This window comes from Pteropus alecto, unplaced genomic scaffold (genome assembly GCF_000325575.1).
Source record: "Pteropus alecto unplaced genomic scaffold, ASM32557v1 scaffold246, whole genome shotgun sequence".
Lineage (NCBI taxonomy): Eukaryota > Metazoa > Chordata > Mammalia > Chiroptera > Pteropodidae > Pteropus > Pteropus alecto.
This window is the reverse complement of record NW_006437742.1, coordinates 249,882-263,543: the sequence shown is the minus strand read 5'-3', so window position 1 is coordinate 263,543 and position 13,662 is coordinate 249,882. Positions and strand designations below refer to the sequence as shown.

Below are 13,662 nucleotides of genomic sequence, written 5' to 3'. Positions count from 1 at the left end.
TGTTCATTTTTCAACTCTTGCAGTGTGTTCTTCATCGCCAGAATATTTATTCTGTTCTTCTCGAGGGTTTTAGTCTCCTTGCTCTGCTCATCTAGTTGCATTTTTAATTCTTGAAATTGTTGATATGATTTGTTTAGGGTATCACTGAGTTTTTTCAGAAGTACCATCCTGAAGTCTCTGTCATTTAAGTTGCATATTTCTATGTCTGTAAGCTTATTTTCTAGAGAATTTTCTCTTTCTTTCTGAGACGCCTTGTCACGTTGGTTGTTCATGGTGTTTAATGGACCATTTCTCCACCTGGGCATTAATGGAAGTGTATTCTGTTGTTTTTCCTGAAAGAAGATTTATTAAATAAAGGTCTGTCTTTAGCCTGTTGCAAAGAAGGAGCTTTTCTTTTGGTTTCCAGTAGGTGGCGTCTAAGCCTCTTGGATCCCTAAATGTTTGGGTAGTGTTTGCTCAGATTCCCCTGGGGCTCGGTGCTGATCGGTCTAGAAGGTTATGGGAGGAGGGGGCCTCTCGGTGGGGGTTGGAGGCTGTGGCTCAACCTTGGTGTTGCAACTGAGGCTGGTAAAAAATCAGCTATTGTTTCTCTACGGTCCTGCCCTGCTTCTCTGCTTTTTGCCCTGATGACTAGGCCCTCCTGTTGGACGGCTGCAGCTGCATAGAAGCCCCGGCACTTCCAGGCAGGGTGGTTCAGGAAAGTCGCTGAGCCTTCACCCCTCCCCCTCCTCCTACAGGGAGCTCTGGTGGCTGCGAGAGGAAGCTTCTTTATTACTCCCAGTCCACCGCCCAACACCTGGGGTTCTGACCTGCGATAGCTCTTATGCGCAGATCTCATGCTGAGATGAGCTGGTGTGCAGTTTTAGTGTTTTTTGTTGAGTTTTAGATGTTCAACTTGTTGTTGTTTCAAAGAGAGAGATCTAGGGACGTCTCTCAGTCAGCCATGTTTCCACCAAATCTCCCTTCTTTGATTTCTTTTAATAGGATCTTGTAGTTTTCATTATACAAGTTCTTCACATGTTTCATTAAATCTATTCCTAGGCATTTTATTATTTTGGGAGCAATTGCAGAAGGAATTGCATTTTGCCATTTTTGCTTTGTGTTTTCCTGTCTCTTACTCTTCAGCGACTGTGTGTGCACATGTGATTAATGATTATGTAAGTATTTGTGCGTGTGCAGTTTTTCACTTTGCTATTTAAAGTAATTTGCAGACATCATGACATATTATATGCCTAAATACCTCAGCATGCATCATGTCTCACCAAAGGAAAAGGACATTATACTATATAAACATATCATTATCACACTTTAAAAATTAGCAATGATTTAAAAGTATAAACTAGTATTCAAGTCATATTCAGATGTCCCTTATGGTCCTAAAAAGTCATAGCTGTTCATGTACTGTATTTGTTTATTTTTTTAAAATTTTTAAAAATCTAGAATGTTTGGAAGAAAATTTTCCATGGATCTCTCGTGTCTCTGTACATCTTGTGAGAAGAGGAGCTGGCTCTTTGCTCTGGACTATCTTTTCAGGGATATTTGTATAGTCAACAACTTGGAAAACAGAGATAGTATCTCCTTCTGGAAGAAAAACCAGGTTTGTTTACTGTCCAGTAAAATAAAGATAACATCTCATAACAAAGATTAAGCAAACTCGTTGTCCATTATAAAGTATGGGAGTTCCCTAAACACTCAAATGCTTTTCTGTAACAATACAAGGCATTACCTTGTCTTCTTCATGTCACCCTGTAGGAACTGGGGCCCAGGGAAGCCTGAGCTATTGCTATGAGTAGTAAATTCTCTGTTGTCTCTGATCAAAAAGTCTTGTATTTTCTACCAGCATCCACGTAACTGTGGCAGACTAACGTTTTAGCTTCCAAGTAGGAAAAAATCTCAGACCCTTCACAGTTCTTGACAGAATAGTCTTCCCACATTTTATTTCATGATACTGATTTTTAACAGCTTCATTAAGATATAATTTACAATCAATTCACCCACTTAAAGTTCACAATTTGGTATTTTTTAGAATATTTAGAGTTGTGCTACCACCACCAAAATCAATTTTTGAACATTTTCATCAACCACAGAAGAAATCTGTACCCCTTAACTGTCACTCCCCATGTGCTCCCACCCTATCCCAGCCCTAGGCAACCACTAGTCTAGTTGCTGTCTTTATAGGTTCGTCTATTCTGGCCGCTTCATATAAATAAAATTATGTAACATGGTATTTTATGTCTGGCTTCTTTTATTTACCATAATATTTTCAAGGCTCATTCATATTGAAGTGTGAATCAGTACTTAATTTCTCTTTATTGCTGAGTAATATTCCATTGTATGCATGTACTGCTATTTGTCAGTCCATCAACCGATAGACATCTGAGTTGTTTTATATGATTTAGGCTATTCTGGATACTACTATAAACATTCATGTTTGTGTTTTTGTGTCGATATATGTTTGTATTTCGTTTAGGTACATATATACATTTGGAATTGCTGGGTCATATGTTTGCTTGAGAAACAACCAGACTATTTTCTAAAGCAGTTGCATCATTTTGCACCTCCGCTAGCAATATATGAGGGTTGCAGTTTCTTTAGAACCAATTTCTTTGGAATCCTTGCTAACACTTTTTATTGTCTGTCTTTTAGATTATAGTTATGCTACTGTGTGTGAAGTGGTTATCTTACTATAGTTTTGATCTGCATTTCCCTGATTGTTAACCATGTTGAGCATCTTTTTATGTGCTTAATAGACATTTGTATATCTTTTTTTGGAGAAATGTCACTTCAACTTTCTTATGGTTTCTATCTTAGCCAGTTTGCTGCTATCATGAAGTACCACAAACTGGATGGCTTATAAACAAAATAAATGTATTTCTCAGAGTTCTGGAGACTGAAATTTCTGTATTAAGCTGCCAGCATGATTGGGTTCTGGTGAGAGTCCTTTTCTAGTTTGCAGACTGCTAACTTCTCTTTGTATCCACACATGACAAAAAGAGGTCTAGGTTGCTCTTTCACCTCTTCTTATAAGGGCATTAATCCTATACATGAGCCACTTAACCTTCTGAACTAATTACCTCCCAAAGTCCCCACCTCCAAATATTATAACATTGAGATTAGGATCTCAACATATGAATTTTGCAGGAGATGGGAGCCAAACATTCAGTTCATTGCTGTTGATCTTTGCATGATTTTATTATTTCCATCCTTTTATTTTTAACCTTTTCATATGATTTAATAAAATGTGTTCTCCTATAGACATTGTTGGATTTTGCTTTTTTATTCATTTTGCTTTTTATTTATTTGCTTTTTTTTTTGCTTTCTGACAATCTTTGACTTTCGTTTGCTTAATCTATTTACATTCAGTGTTATTATTAATCTAATTGAATTTTATCTGCAATTTTACTTTTTGTTTTTATATTTCTCATGCATTTTTTTGTGCTTCTGATGCTCTTTTATAACCTTGTTTTTTATTAAGTGGATATTTTCTAGTTAAATATTATAATTCTTTTAATGATTTTCTTAACTGTATTTTCTGAATTGTTTTCATAGTCATTCTAAGACTTACCATGAACATCATAACCTATCGGAATCTACTTAAGACTTTTTAAATATGTTAATTTTTGAAGAAATTTTAAATTACAATTGCCATTCAATATTATATTAGTTTCATGTATACAGCATTTTCCTAGACATTTATATAATTTGTGAAATGATCCCCTCAGTCAGTCTATTACCCACCTGACACCACACATAGTTATTATAATATTACTGACTGTATTCCCTATGCTGTACTTTATACCCCCATGACTATTTTGTACTTCTTAATCCCTTCACCTTTTTCACCCCACCCCCAACTCACCTCTCATCTGGCAACCACTAGTTTGTTCTTTGTATCTACGAGTCTGTTTCTGTTTTGTTTGTTCATTTATTTTGTTTCTTAGTACAACCTAAGTGTCCATCAGTGGACAGTTGGATAGAGAAGATGTGGTTCATATGTACAATGGAGTATTACTTGGCCATAGAAAGAATGAAATTTTGCCATTTGCAAAATTATGGATAGACTTAGAGGATATTATGCTAAGTGATAAGTCAGAGTAAGATAAGTACCATATGATCTCACTTGTATGTGGAATCTATTTAAGATTTTTAGCAACTTAATTACATTAAGATATAGAACTATTACTCCTATGAAACTCTATGCCCTTTTCCTCCTTTCTGTGCTATTATTGTTATACACATTACATCTATGTATATTACAAACTCAAAACTACATTGTTATAATTAGAATGTTATACAACTGTGGGTTTTAAGGAAGCTAAGAAAAGCAAGGAGAACAAGTATGTATTTATAGTTTGTTATGTTGACCTTATTTAACATTTCTGGTTATTTTCATTTATTCCTGTTAATTCAATTTATTATTTGTGTAATATTTTTATTCTAATACAGCTTTGCTCGCACCTACATTCTTTGTTATGTTATTGTCAAATATATTCTGTATGTTAAACAATTCTATATGTTAAGGCCTAATAGTACCATTATAACCATATGTTTTATATAATTAATTTTTAACTCACTTAAAAGAAGATACAGAAATAAGCATTTATACTGCCTTTTAAAGTTGTATAATTATGTTAACCAGTACACATGTATGTATGTGTGTGTGTGAATTCAAAGTACTCTCTGGATTCACTTGTTTTCAGCCTGAACAATTTAATGTAAATGAATTTCAGTAAAGCAGGTAGATCTGATAGCAGTGAAATCTCTTTATTTCTGTTTTACTGGGAACGCCTTTGTTTTACCTTCATATTTTAAAGATAGTTTTACTAGACATAAGATTCTTGGTTGACAGTTTTTATCTTTGAGCACTTTTAATATGCTATCCTACTGTCTTCTGGCCTCCACTGTTTCTGAGAAGTTATTTGTTAATCTTTTTGAGAGTCATTTTCTCTAGCTGATTTCAAGATTTTCTCTTTTTTTTTTAACATTTTTACTAGGATAAGTCTGTATGTAGTTCCTTTGGTTTATTCTACTTAGATGTGTTGAGCTTCTTTTATATGAATATTAATGTTTTTCATCAAATGTGGAGCTTTTGTCAAGCTAAGCAGGGCAGGGGGAGAGGAAAGTAGTTGGTCATGGTTAAATTGTCATAGGTTCTTGCTGTTCATACTGAGATTTAGTAAATTTGGTTGAATAAGTGTTTTTTTATTTACTGTAGGTTAAGACCAGAGACTTAAATTTTGTCTTTTTAGAAATTTCAGCAGTTATTGTTGTTTTGCTAGGGAAATAGTCCACAGAGGTCCTCAAGCTGCCATTCACAAAATCTTCTCTCCCATGGCATGTCATTGACTTTTTGAAGAATTCATTCTAGATGTCTTTTATAATGTAACACATTCCAAATTTGAGTATTTCCTCATGCTGTGCCCTTTTATACTTAATTACACGTAGTGTAATTACTGATATATTTCTTTTATTTGTCTTGCCTTTTCTAAGATAGCACTTTCTGTCTCTGTCTCTTTTGTCTTTGGATTTATTATTATCCCCCTACACTAGTTTGGAATTAATATCTCACTTATCTTCTTTTGTTTCCCTTAGAAATTAGAATTCCTAGATTGTGTGCGTATCTTATCAAAGTTCTACACAATTACAAGGACCTTATAATACTTTAACTTCACTCATCCTCTCATGACTTATATTGTATTACCACTGTATTTTTGAACCCTGCAGCTATTTTATAAGTGTGTTTTAGAGTTAGTATTTATTTAAATTCACCCACAAATTTGCCACTTTTTTCTCTTCATTCATTTTGGTATTTTAGACCTCCCATTTCATTTTCATTTCCTTTCACATAAAGGACAAGATATTCAAAAGCTATGAATTTTCTTTCATGAGGTCCTGCTGGAGTCATACTTTTTCAGTTTTTGTTAGTCTAAAAGTTTCTGTAATTTTCAACCTGTTCTTGAAAGGTAGTTTTACTCTATAAAAATATAGGTTGACAGTTTTCTCTTAACATATTAAAGATGTCATTCCACAGGCTTCTGCCTTCCATTGTATTTCTGAGTACTACTCTATAAATTAACTGTCATTCCCTTGAAGGCCATCTGTCTTGTTTTCTTGATCCTTTTAAAGTCTTATCTTTCTTTTTATGTTCTGAAGTTACACTATTTTACGTCTGGTTTAGAGTTTTATTTTTCTTCCATTAGATTTGTTGGACTTCTCGAGTCACAGATATCTTTATTTCTTGAAAACTCTCTATCATTATCTAGAGCTATTGCCTCTGCCCCATTCCTTCTCTCACCTCTTCTTTAATTCTAATTAATGCCACAGTTCCTCATTTTCTTCCATGACTCTTAATTATTATTTTATGTTTTCTAAATGTTTTACCTGTATGCTATATTATAGATTTTATAGATAATTTCTTTTCACTTTGCCAAGTATTTAACTTTAGTAAGTTTCTCTTCACCTGTAGCTATTCTGCTGTGGTGCCCATCTATTGAGTTTTAAATTACAAAGTTTTACTTCTAGAATTTATATTTTATATCAATTCAGCGATGTTACTTTTTTTTACCATGTCTTGCTCCCTTTATTATTTTCGAGTTTTTAAAATATCTTTCATAATTGTAAAAATACCTGAAATTTTTGCTTAGTCATTTCTGCTGTCAGATGTTTCTCTGGTTTTCAATTGTCGTATTTTGCTCCCTTTTATACTTAGTGAATTTTGAGTAGAATATCTTATTTCCCTTTCAAAAAGGATTTTTTGGAATTCTTTGAAGTTTACTATGAACTTCATATTTTATATAAAACATACATTTATGTATTTCTGCTCAGCCTCTGGGAGGTCAAAGCAATTTGAGTCCACTCTAAACAAATTTGGAGTTTGAGGTTAGTGGGCTACCCAGCTAAATGCTAATTTGGATTATAAATCTCTATGAGGGCCAGCATTTGGTAATAGTTTCTCAAGGATTTTCCCCCTTGTTCTTCTCTACTGAGAGCCAAGATATCTTTTTCTTAAATTCTCTTGGGATAGCATTTTGGGTACTTTTATACATGGTACACCCTTACACTGAAGAAGTTATAAAATGAGAATCTCATATTCTCTAAGTTTGGTAAATGACCCCAGGGCAAAGTAGGTTCATTAGTCAATTTATTGGGCTTCCTCCCTCCTAGATTTTGGCCTGATAAATACTATTTTGCTTCTCATTGATGCTTTTAAGATATTTTTACATTTTCAGGCATCTTTAGTTTTGTTTGTTTTGTTGTTGTTGTTTTTTGTTTTTTTTTTTTAAAAGCAGGCATACCTAATGGATACCTAATTAACTACATTATTTAATTGAATTATTTCTTTTTTCTCTATGTCATTATTTTCTATATATATTTTGGGACATCAGAATCACCTAGAAATGTTCACTAAAATTTTAGATTCTGGTAGCCAATCTCAAGCTTACTGAAACAGAATCTCTAGGATGGGGTCCTAGTATCTGAATTTTTGAGAAGTTCTTTAAGATTCTTATGCATACTGAGGTTTGCTTTTGTTTGTACTTTAAAGTTTTATATCTGGTATTTTTTGTTGCAGGTGCAAGAGATCTAAATTTATCATTTTCTGTACTTAGCACCATATGTTGAACGATTGATTATTTTCACATTTATTTGATATGCTAACTTTTATCTTATAATAAATATGTGTGTGTTTCTCTGTGTGTGTAGATCTGTTTTTGACCTTTCTATTTTGGTTCATTGAGTTGTCTATTTTTTGAGCAATGACATATTGTTTTAATCAGTTTTGCTTTATGATGTGTTCTACTAACTGATAATAAAAAATCCTCCTTAGTTTTTATTTTATTATTATCTACTACACTAAAAATTTTAAAATATTACTATAGTTGCACCCTTTTCTTGCTTATTAAGTTTTCAGTGACTTTGTAGAATTAAATAAATTTTCTACATTTTTTGGAAAAATTTTTTTTTTGGTCTTATCTCCTACTGTAGTTTTTTCATATCACCTTAAGAAGTCCCTTAGACTGGAGTACTTACTGTCTGTTTTACCTGACTCTTTGCCCACGAAAATTGTGTATTTTAATCTTAGTGCTGAGCATGGCCATTTTTCTTCTAGATATTTTTTTGCCCATCTTTCAAAATTGAAGTCAAGTTATTAACCTTCTCTAAAGAGCCATCATGAACACTCCCAAGTTCAAGGGAACTCTCTTAATTTTGATAGCAATCATTGACTCTACCATTAAATTTTACTTGGTAATTCCTACTGAATCACAGACAGTAAAAGTGCAAGTTACCTGAAGAGATCATATTATATATTCCCATCATTTTATCAAAGAGAAAACTGAGCCCAAGTTTATGAGAATGACTTGTTCATAGTCTCGTAATGATTCAGTTACTGAGGTAAACTCAGGATGTTTTTCTTGTATTTTAGAGCTCTTTCTATTACTATTGTCTACTATATCATTATTCTATTATATTTAAATTTCATTTTCATTTGTTTGGACCTAGTCTTTTTTTAAAAAAACTGAAAGTTCTTTAAAGACGGCATGCATGTCTTCACATTTTTACAACTCATAGCCTAATATTGTGCTTTGTGATTATTATGCACCTAATCAATATTAATAGATATTGGTAAAAAAGAAAAAAAGAAAGTTGTTTCATTAACCATATGTCAAACTGGGACTGTTTCATTGTCGGTATCACTATTATAACTGTATGGAAAGTGGCATCTAGTGGTTGGTGTGTGTATTACAATTGCCTTTTAAAAAATAACCCTGAATCCAAGAGTTATTATAACTTAAGTGGAATAAGTAGAATATAAATTAAATTGTGAATTTGAATTCAGACCAATTTTTTTAGTTACTTAGTGGCCTCTTTAAAGTATAAATACACATTAAGTAATAAAGAAGTACAAACATATAAAAATACTAATTTCTAAGAAAAAGTATTGTGTATTATTACTTCAAAATGACATGTAAAAGTATTTAAGGTTTTATTGTTTGTTTACGAATTATGTTAGGAGTTGGAGGATATTGTTGGATACTGAGAAGTCAGAAATACAAGTATAAAGAAAAGTCACATAGTATATTCTCCATATTAATGAAATCCTATTAGGTTATTGCTTTGCATTATTCTCAGGAACTTAATTTGTATTTTAAAAAGGAATACTTTTTTATTGAAAGATGAAAATGGAGAGTTACATCTTCTTTTATATACAACACCAAAAAAAAAATCTATGCACATATACTTACGTGTAAAGTGCAGGCATATATTCCAAAGTCAAATGTTGGACCCTGATTATTCTTAGATTTACAGCCATTTTTAAATACCACTATTCTTTACTTCTAAATTAATGCATGTAATTGAGTGTTGTTAATGTGCACAATATAATTTAGTTTATATGACCATTGACAGTTCTTGTGAATCAGTATCTTCTAAAATATGTAAATTTGTATTTTGAAATCTAAAATTCATGTTTGCACAAACCAATATTATATATTTTAAATTAGCCTCTGTCCCTGACATTTTGGTATATGGAATTATCTTTCCTATTAGAGAACAATGACATACTGTCTTTGCATCTCTACCTGCACCTAACATAACAGTGGCAGGCAAATAACAGATGACCAATAAATATTTGTTGAATTAGTTATATATGTTGGAAGGAGCTTTGTCATATTCATTTTTAGTGCTTAACAAGTTTTCTAGCCTCTAATAATGTTCAATTCATTTTTGATGAGTAAGTCCGAATAAGTCTATTTAACCTGTAATGAAGTTGATATATAGTACTGAAACCAGAGTGCATAACCTAATCACCTATGTATAATGAATTATGGCTGCATAGCAGACTTGCAATTAGAAATGTCAGGAACATGTCTTTTACTGGAACAGACTCTTGCAATGTGAGTAAGAGATTCCCCCTAACATCAAGCCATTGTTGTTTGCTGTTATAATCAGGAAAGTGAGTTCTATCCTGAGGGTGGCTTCTAGTTGCAGCTGAGTGAGTTAGGAGTTTTGACTAGAGGAATGAGGTAAATATTTCGATAAGCATTGGGGGAAGTACTCTGGTAATGACTAGAGTAAAGTAAAGCATGGAAAGTTGGGAAGGAAGCTAAGGTACTTTTAAGTCACAGGCTCCCAAGGCTGAGTATTGATAAACATTATTTGGTACACAAATCACATAAAAGTTTTCTTATTTGATGAGAAGCATACCACTTTATTATACATAAATATTGAGCTCTCCATATATGTTAAATTAGTTACTATTTGCTTTTCTAAGCAGTTAAGCTTCATGCCAGAGTAAAATATAGTTCTGGATGGCAGAAGTCATCTACTGTGTTCTTGTCCTATAGGTTCTTATTTTAAAAGAGAGTATTTTTCTGACTTTAAGACCTCAATTCCTAATATACACAAATGAACCGGTTAGTAGTGGCTATTTAGAAAACATTTTGATTTGTGGGAACAGCATTTCTGGTAGAGCTTAGAGCTTTTAGAGACTGTCAGTGATGAGAGAGTGGGGCAAAGAAAAGAAATGTGGTAAAAGATAGTATGTATTTTGTGCTCCACGATTGCTCATGAATGCAGAGAAGCAAGCAACTTCGAGTGGCAGACATTTTTGGTAGTTGCCGAGTTCACTGCTAATATAGATTAAGAGGTAATTTCTTACAAGCGACGTTAGAAGGAAAAAAAGAGTTCCTCAGAGCTTGGTCAGTGACAAATTGTAATACAGGAAAGTTTTATGAACTTTTTCCATTTTTTAAAAATATGTTTTTTACTTCAAAATTATAAAAATTTGTTGCAACAAATAACAAGTGTTAGCAAGGATGTGGAGGAAAGGGAACCCTTTTGCACTGTTGGTGGGACTGAAAATCAGTACAGCAACTGTGGAAATCAGTATGGAGATTCCTCAAAAAACTAAAAATAAATATGCCATATGACTCAACAAATTCTACTCCTAAGTATTTATCAGAAAAAAGCAGAAAAAAACAAAAACAAAAACAAAAACAAAAACATTAATTCTAAAAGATGCACCACTATGTTCATTGCAGCATTATTTTCAATAGCCTAGGAAGCATCTTGGGTGTCCATTGATAGTTGAATGGATAGAGATGTGGGACACACACACACACACACACACACACACACACACAATGGAATATTTAAAAGAAAAAAAATTGCAATTAGAAAGAATGAAATCTTGCCATATGTGGCATGATATAGAGGGTATTGTGCTAAATGAAATAAATCGGGCAGTTAAGACACATGCAATATGATTTCACTTATATGTGGAATCTAAAAAAAAAAAAAAGAACAAATGAACAAACAAAACAAAAACAGACTTATAGAAACAGAGACCAAAGGAATGGTTACCAGAAGGGAGGGAGTGTGGTGGTGGGTGAAAAAAGTGATGGGAAATATAGTCAATAACATCGTGATAAGTTCGCATGGTTACAGATGATTACTGGAATTAATGAGGTGATCACATTGTAAAGTATGAAAATGTCAAATCACTACATTGTACACCTGAAACAAATATTATATGCCAACTATAAATAGTAAAAAATATAAAAATTATATCATCTTATTGTAAAAAGTTCAAACAGGAATGTATACAGTAAAAGGTGAAAGCTTCCTCAGAAGTAACTGTTGTTTGCAATTTGGTATATATCCTTTCAGATATTTTTCTGGTATTTGTTTTACAAGTTTGGATTGTTGAATTCAGCTGAGCTGTAAGTTAGAGTCTGGTTTTCAGGTTCATATTTAATGATTTTTCTCCCTCTTTCTCTTCCTTTATAGGCTTGCTATGGGTGTTCTCCAGGATCAAAGTGTGACTGCAGTGCTGTAAAAGGAGAAAAGGTAAGATCTGAGATGGGCCTTGGAAAACTTAGTAAAACCAGTAAACAGTGTTTTTGATGTGATTTTTTTAAAACAGGGTTTCTACCTCAGTACCTAAATAAATAAAATGAATTCTATACTGCTTATTTTAGATAGTTGTAAGAATTAGATTATATTTCAGGGATCAGCAAACATTTTCTGTAAAAGGCCATATAATAAATGTTTTAGGCTTTGTGGCTCAATAAGGTCTCTATCACATATTTTCCTCTCCATTTAAAAATATCCTTTAAAAGTATTTATAAAATATTTAGTTCTTAGACTGTATAAAACAGGCTTCTGACTACGTTTGACCTAAGAGCTATAGTCTACCAGTCTCTGATCAATCTTGTTGAAATCACTGACTTAATAAGCAAAAGAAGTGGGGGAAAACACTTAAGAAACCAAACATTTATGAAGCTACTAATCTGTGGTAGATACCATAATAGACAATTTTGTGTATTTGTATCTAGTCCATGTAAGTTAATGATTGGGAAATCTCTGTTTTTTATCTCACTTTCCCCTCAACAGCGCACCTCTATTGTATAGATATGATGATTAAAAAATGAATATTGGTGATGATTAAATAGCATAAACTTAGCCACTATGAGTCAGACTGACACTGAAATTGGGAGATTAAAAAAGAATAGTGAACTGTGGCCTAAGAAGAGTAGTAAGGAGAAAGGGTATTATTCTCTAGTCTCCACTCTTTGGTTCTCAGTAAATATTTTTGAAAAAAAAATATCAGTAAATGTTACTAATTATATATGGAAATGTTTGGGACAACATTTCAAGAACATATTCCATTTAGAGATATAAAAGGTGAACTAGCATATTAAAGATGTTTAAAAGTCCTAGAGTAAAGAAACCTATTTGTCTGTTTTGCAGTGCTATATTTCTAAGTTCCATTTGACCGTATAACCTACTTTCTTCCTAACAAACTACTTATTACAGTAGCCCCCCTTATCTGTGGTTTTACTTTCTATAGTTTTAGTTACCTATAGTCAATCAAGGTTCAAAAATATTAAATGGAAAATTCCAGAATAAATAATTCATGTTTTAAATTGCATGCTATTCTGAGTTGCATGATGAAATCTTGCACCGTTAAGCTCCATCCTGTCCAGGACATGAATTGTCCCTTTGTCCAGCATATTCACGCTGTGTATGCTACTCATCCATTAGTCACTGAGTAGCCATATCATCAGGAACTCAGTAGTAGCCTAACACTACGTCACAATGCCTGTGTTGTCTCCATCACTTCATCTCATCACACAGGAATTATCTCATCTCATATCATCACAAGAAGGGTGAGTACAGTACACTAAGATATTTTGAGTGAGAGACTAACCATATTCACAAAAGTTTTATTATTGTATATTGCTATAATTATTCTATCTTATTATTATTTATTGTTATTAACTTCTTACTATGCCTCATTTATGAAATAAACTTTACTATAGGTTGGTATGTATAAGAAAAAACATAGTATATATAGGGTTCAGTACTTTCCATGGCTTCAGGCATCCACTGGGGGTCTTGGAATATGGATAAGGGGAAACTACTGTAATAATTGAATAGTGTTATGCAGAACACCTATTTGAGTAACATTAGTTTGAGGGGAGTAGTTTTATAGTAAAGATACTTTCTGTAATGGTAAAAAGACCAAGAGGGATTTGTTTCTGATACTGATGGAGTGACTTTTATCAGATTAACTCTTCTCGAGGTAAGAAATAAACACTCTGGACAAAACGTAGGAGCTATTTAATAGCACAGGGGAGTGACCAAAAACAGGAAGTAAGT

The 13,662-nt window shown here is 32.8% G+C and overlaps 1 protein-coding gene across 6 annotated transcripts in view; it reads left to right on the top strand.

Moving 5' to 3' along the window:
* Positions 1-13,662, top strand: part of COL4A5 (collagen type IV alpha 5 chain) — a 246,222-nt gene that overhangs the window by 88,115 nt on the left and 144,445 nt on the right. For all 6 annotated transcript variants that reach the window (XM_015591652.2, XM_015591651.2, XM_015591650.2 and 3 more), the window contains exon 2: positions 11,788-11,847. In XM_015591652.2, coding sequence (XP_015447138.1) covers positions 11,788-11,847 — 60 coding nt within the window. The remainder of the gene's footprint in view (positions 1-11,787; positions 11,848-13,662) is intronic.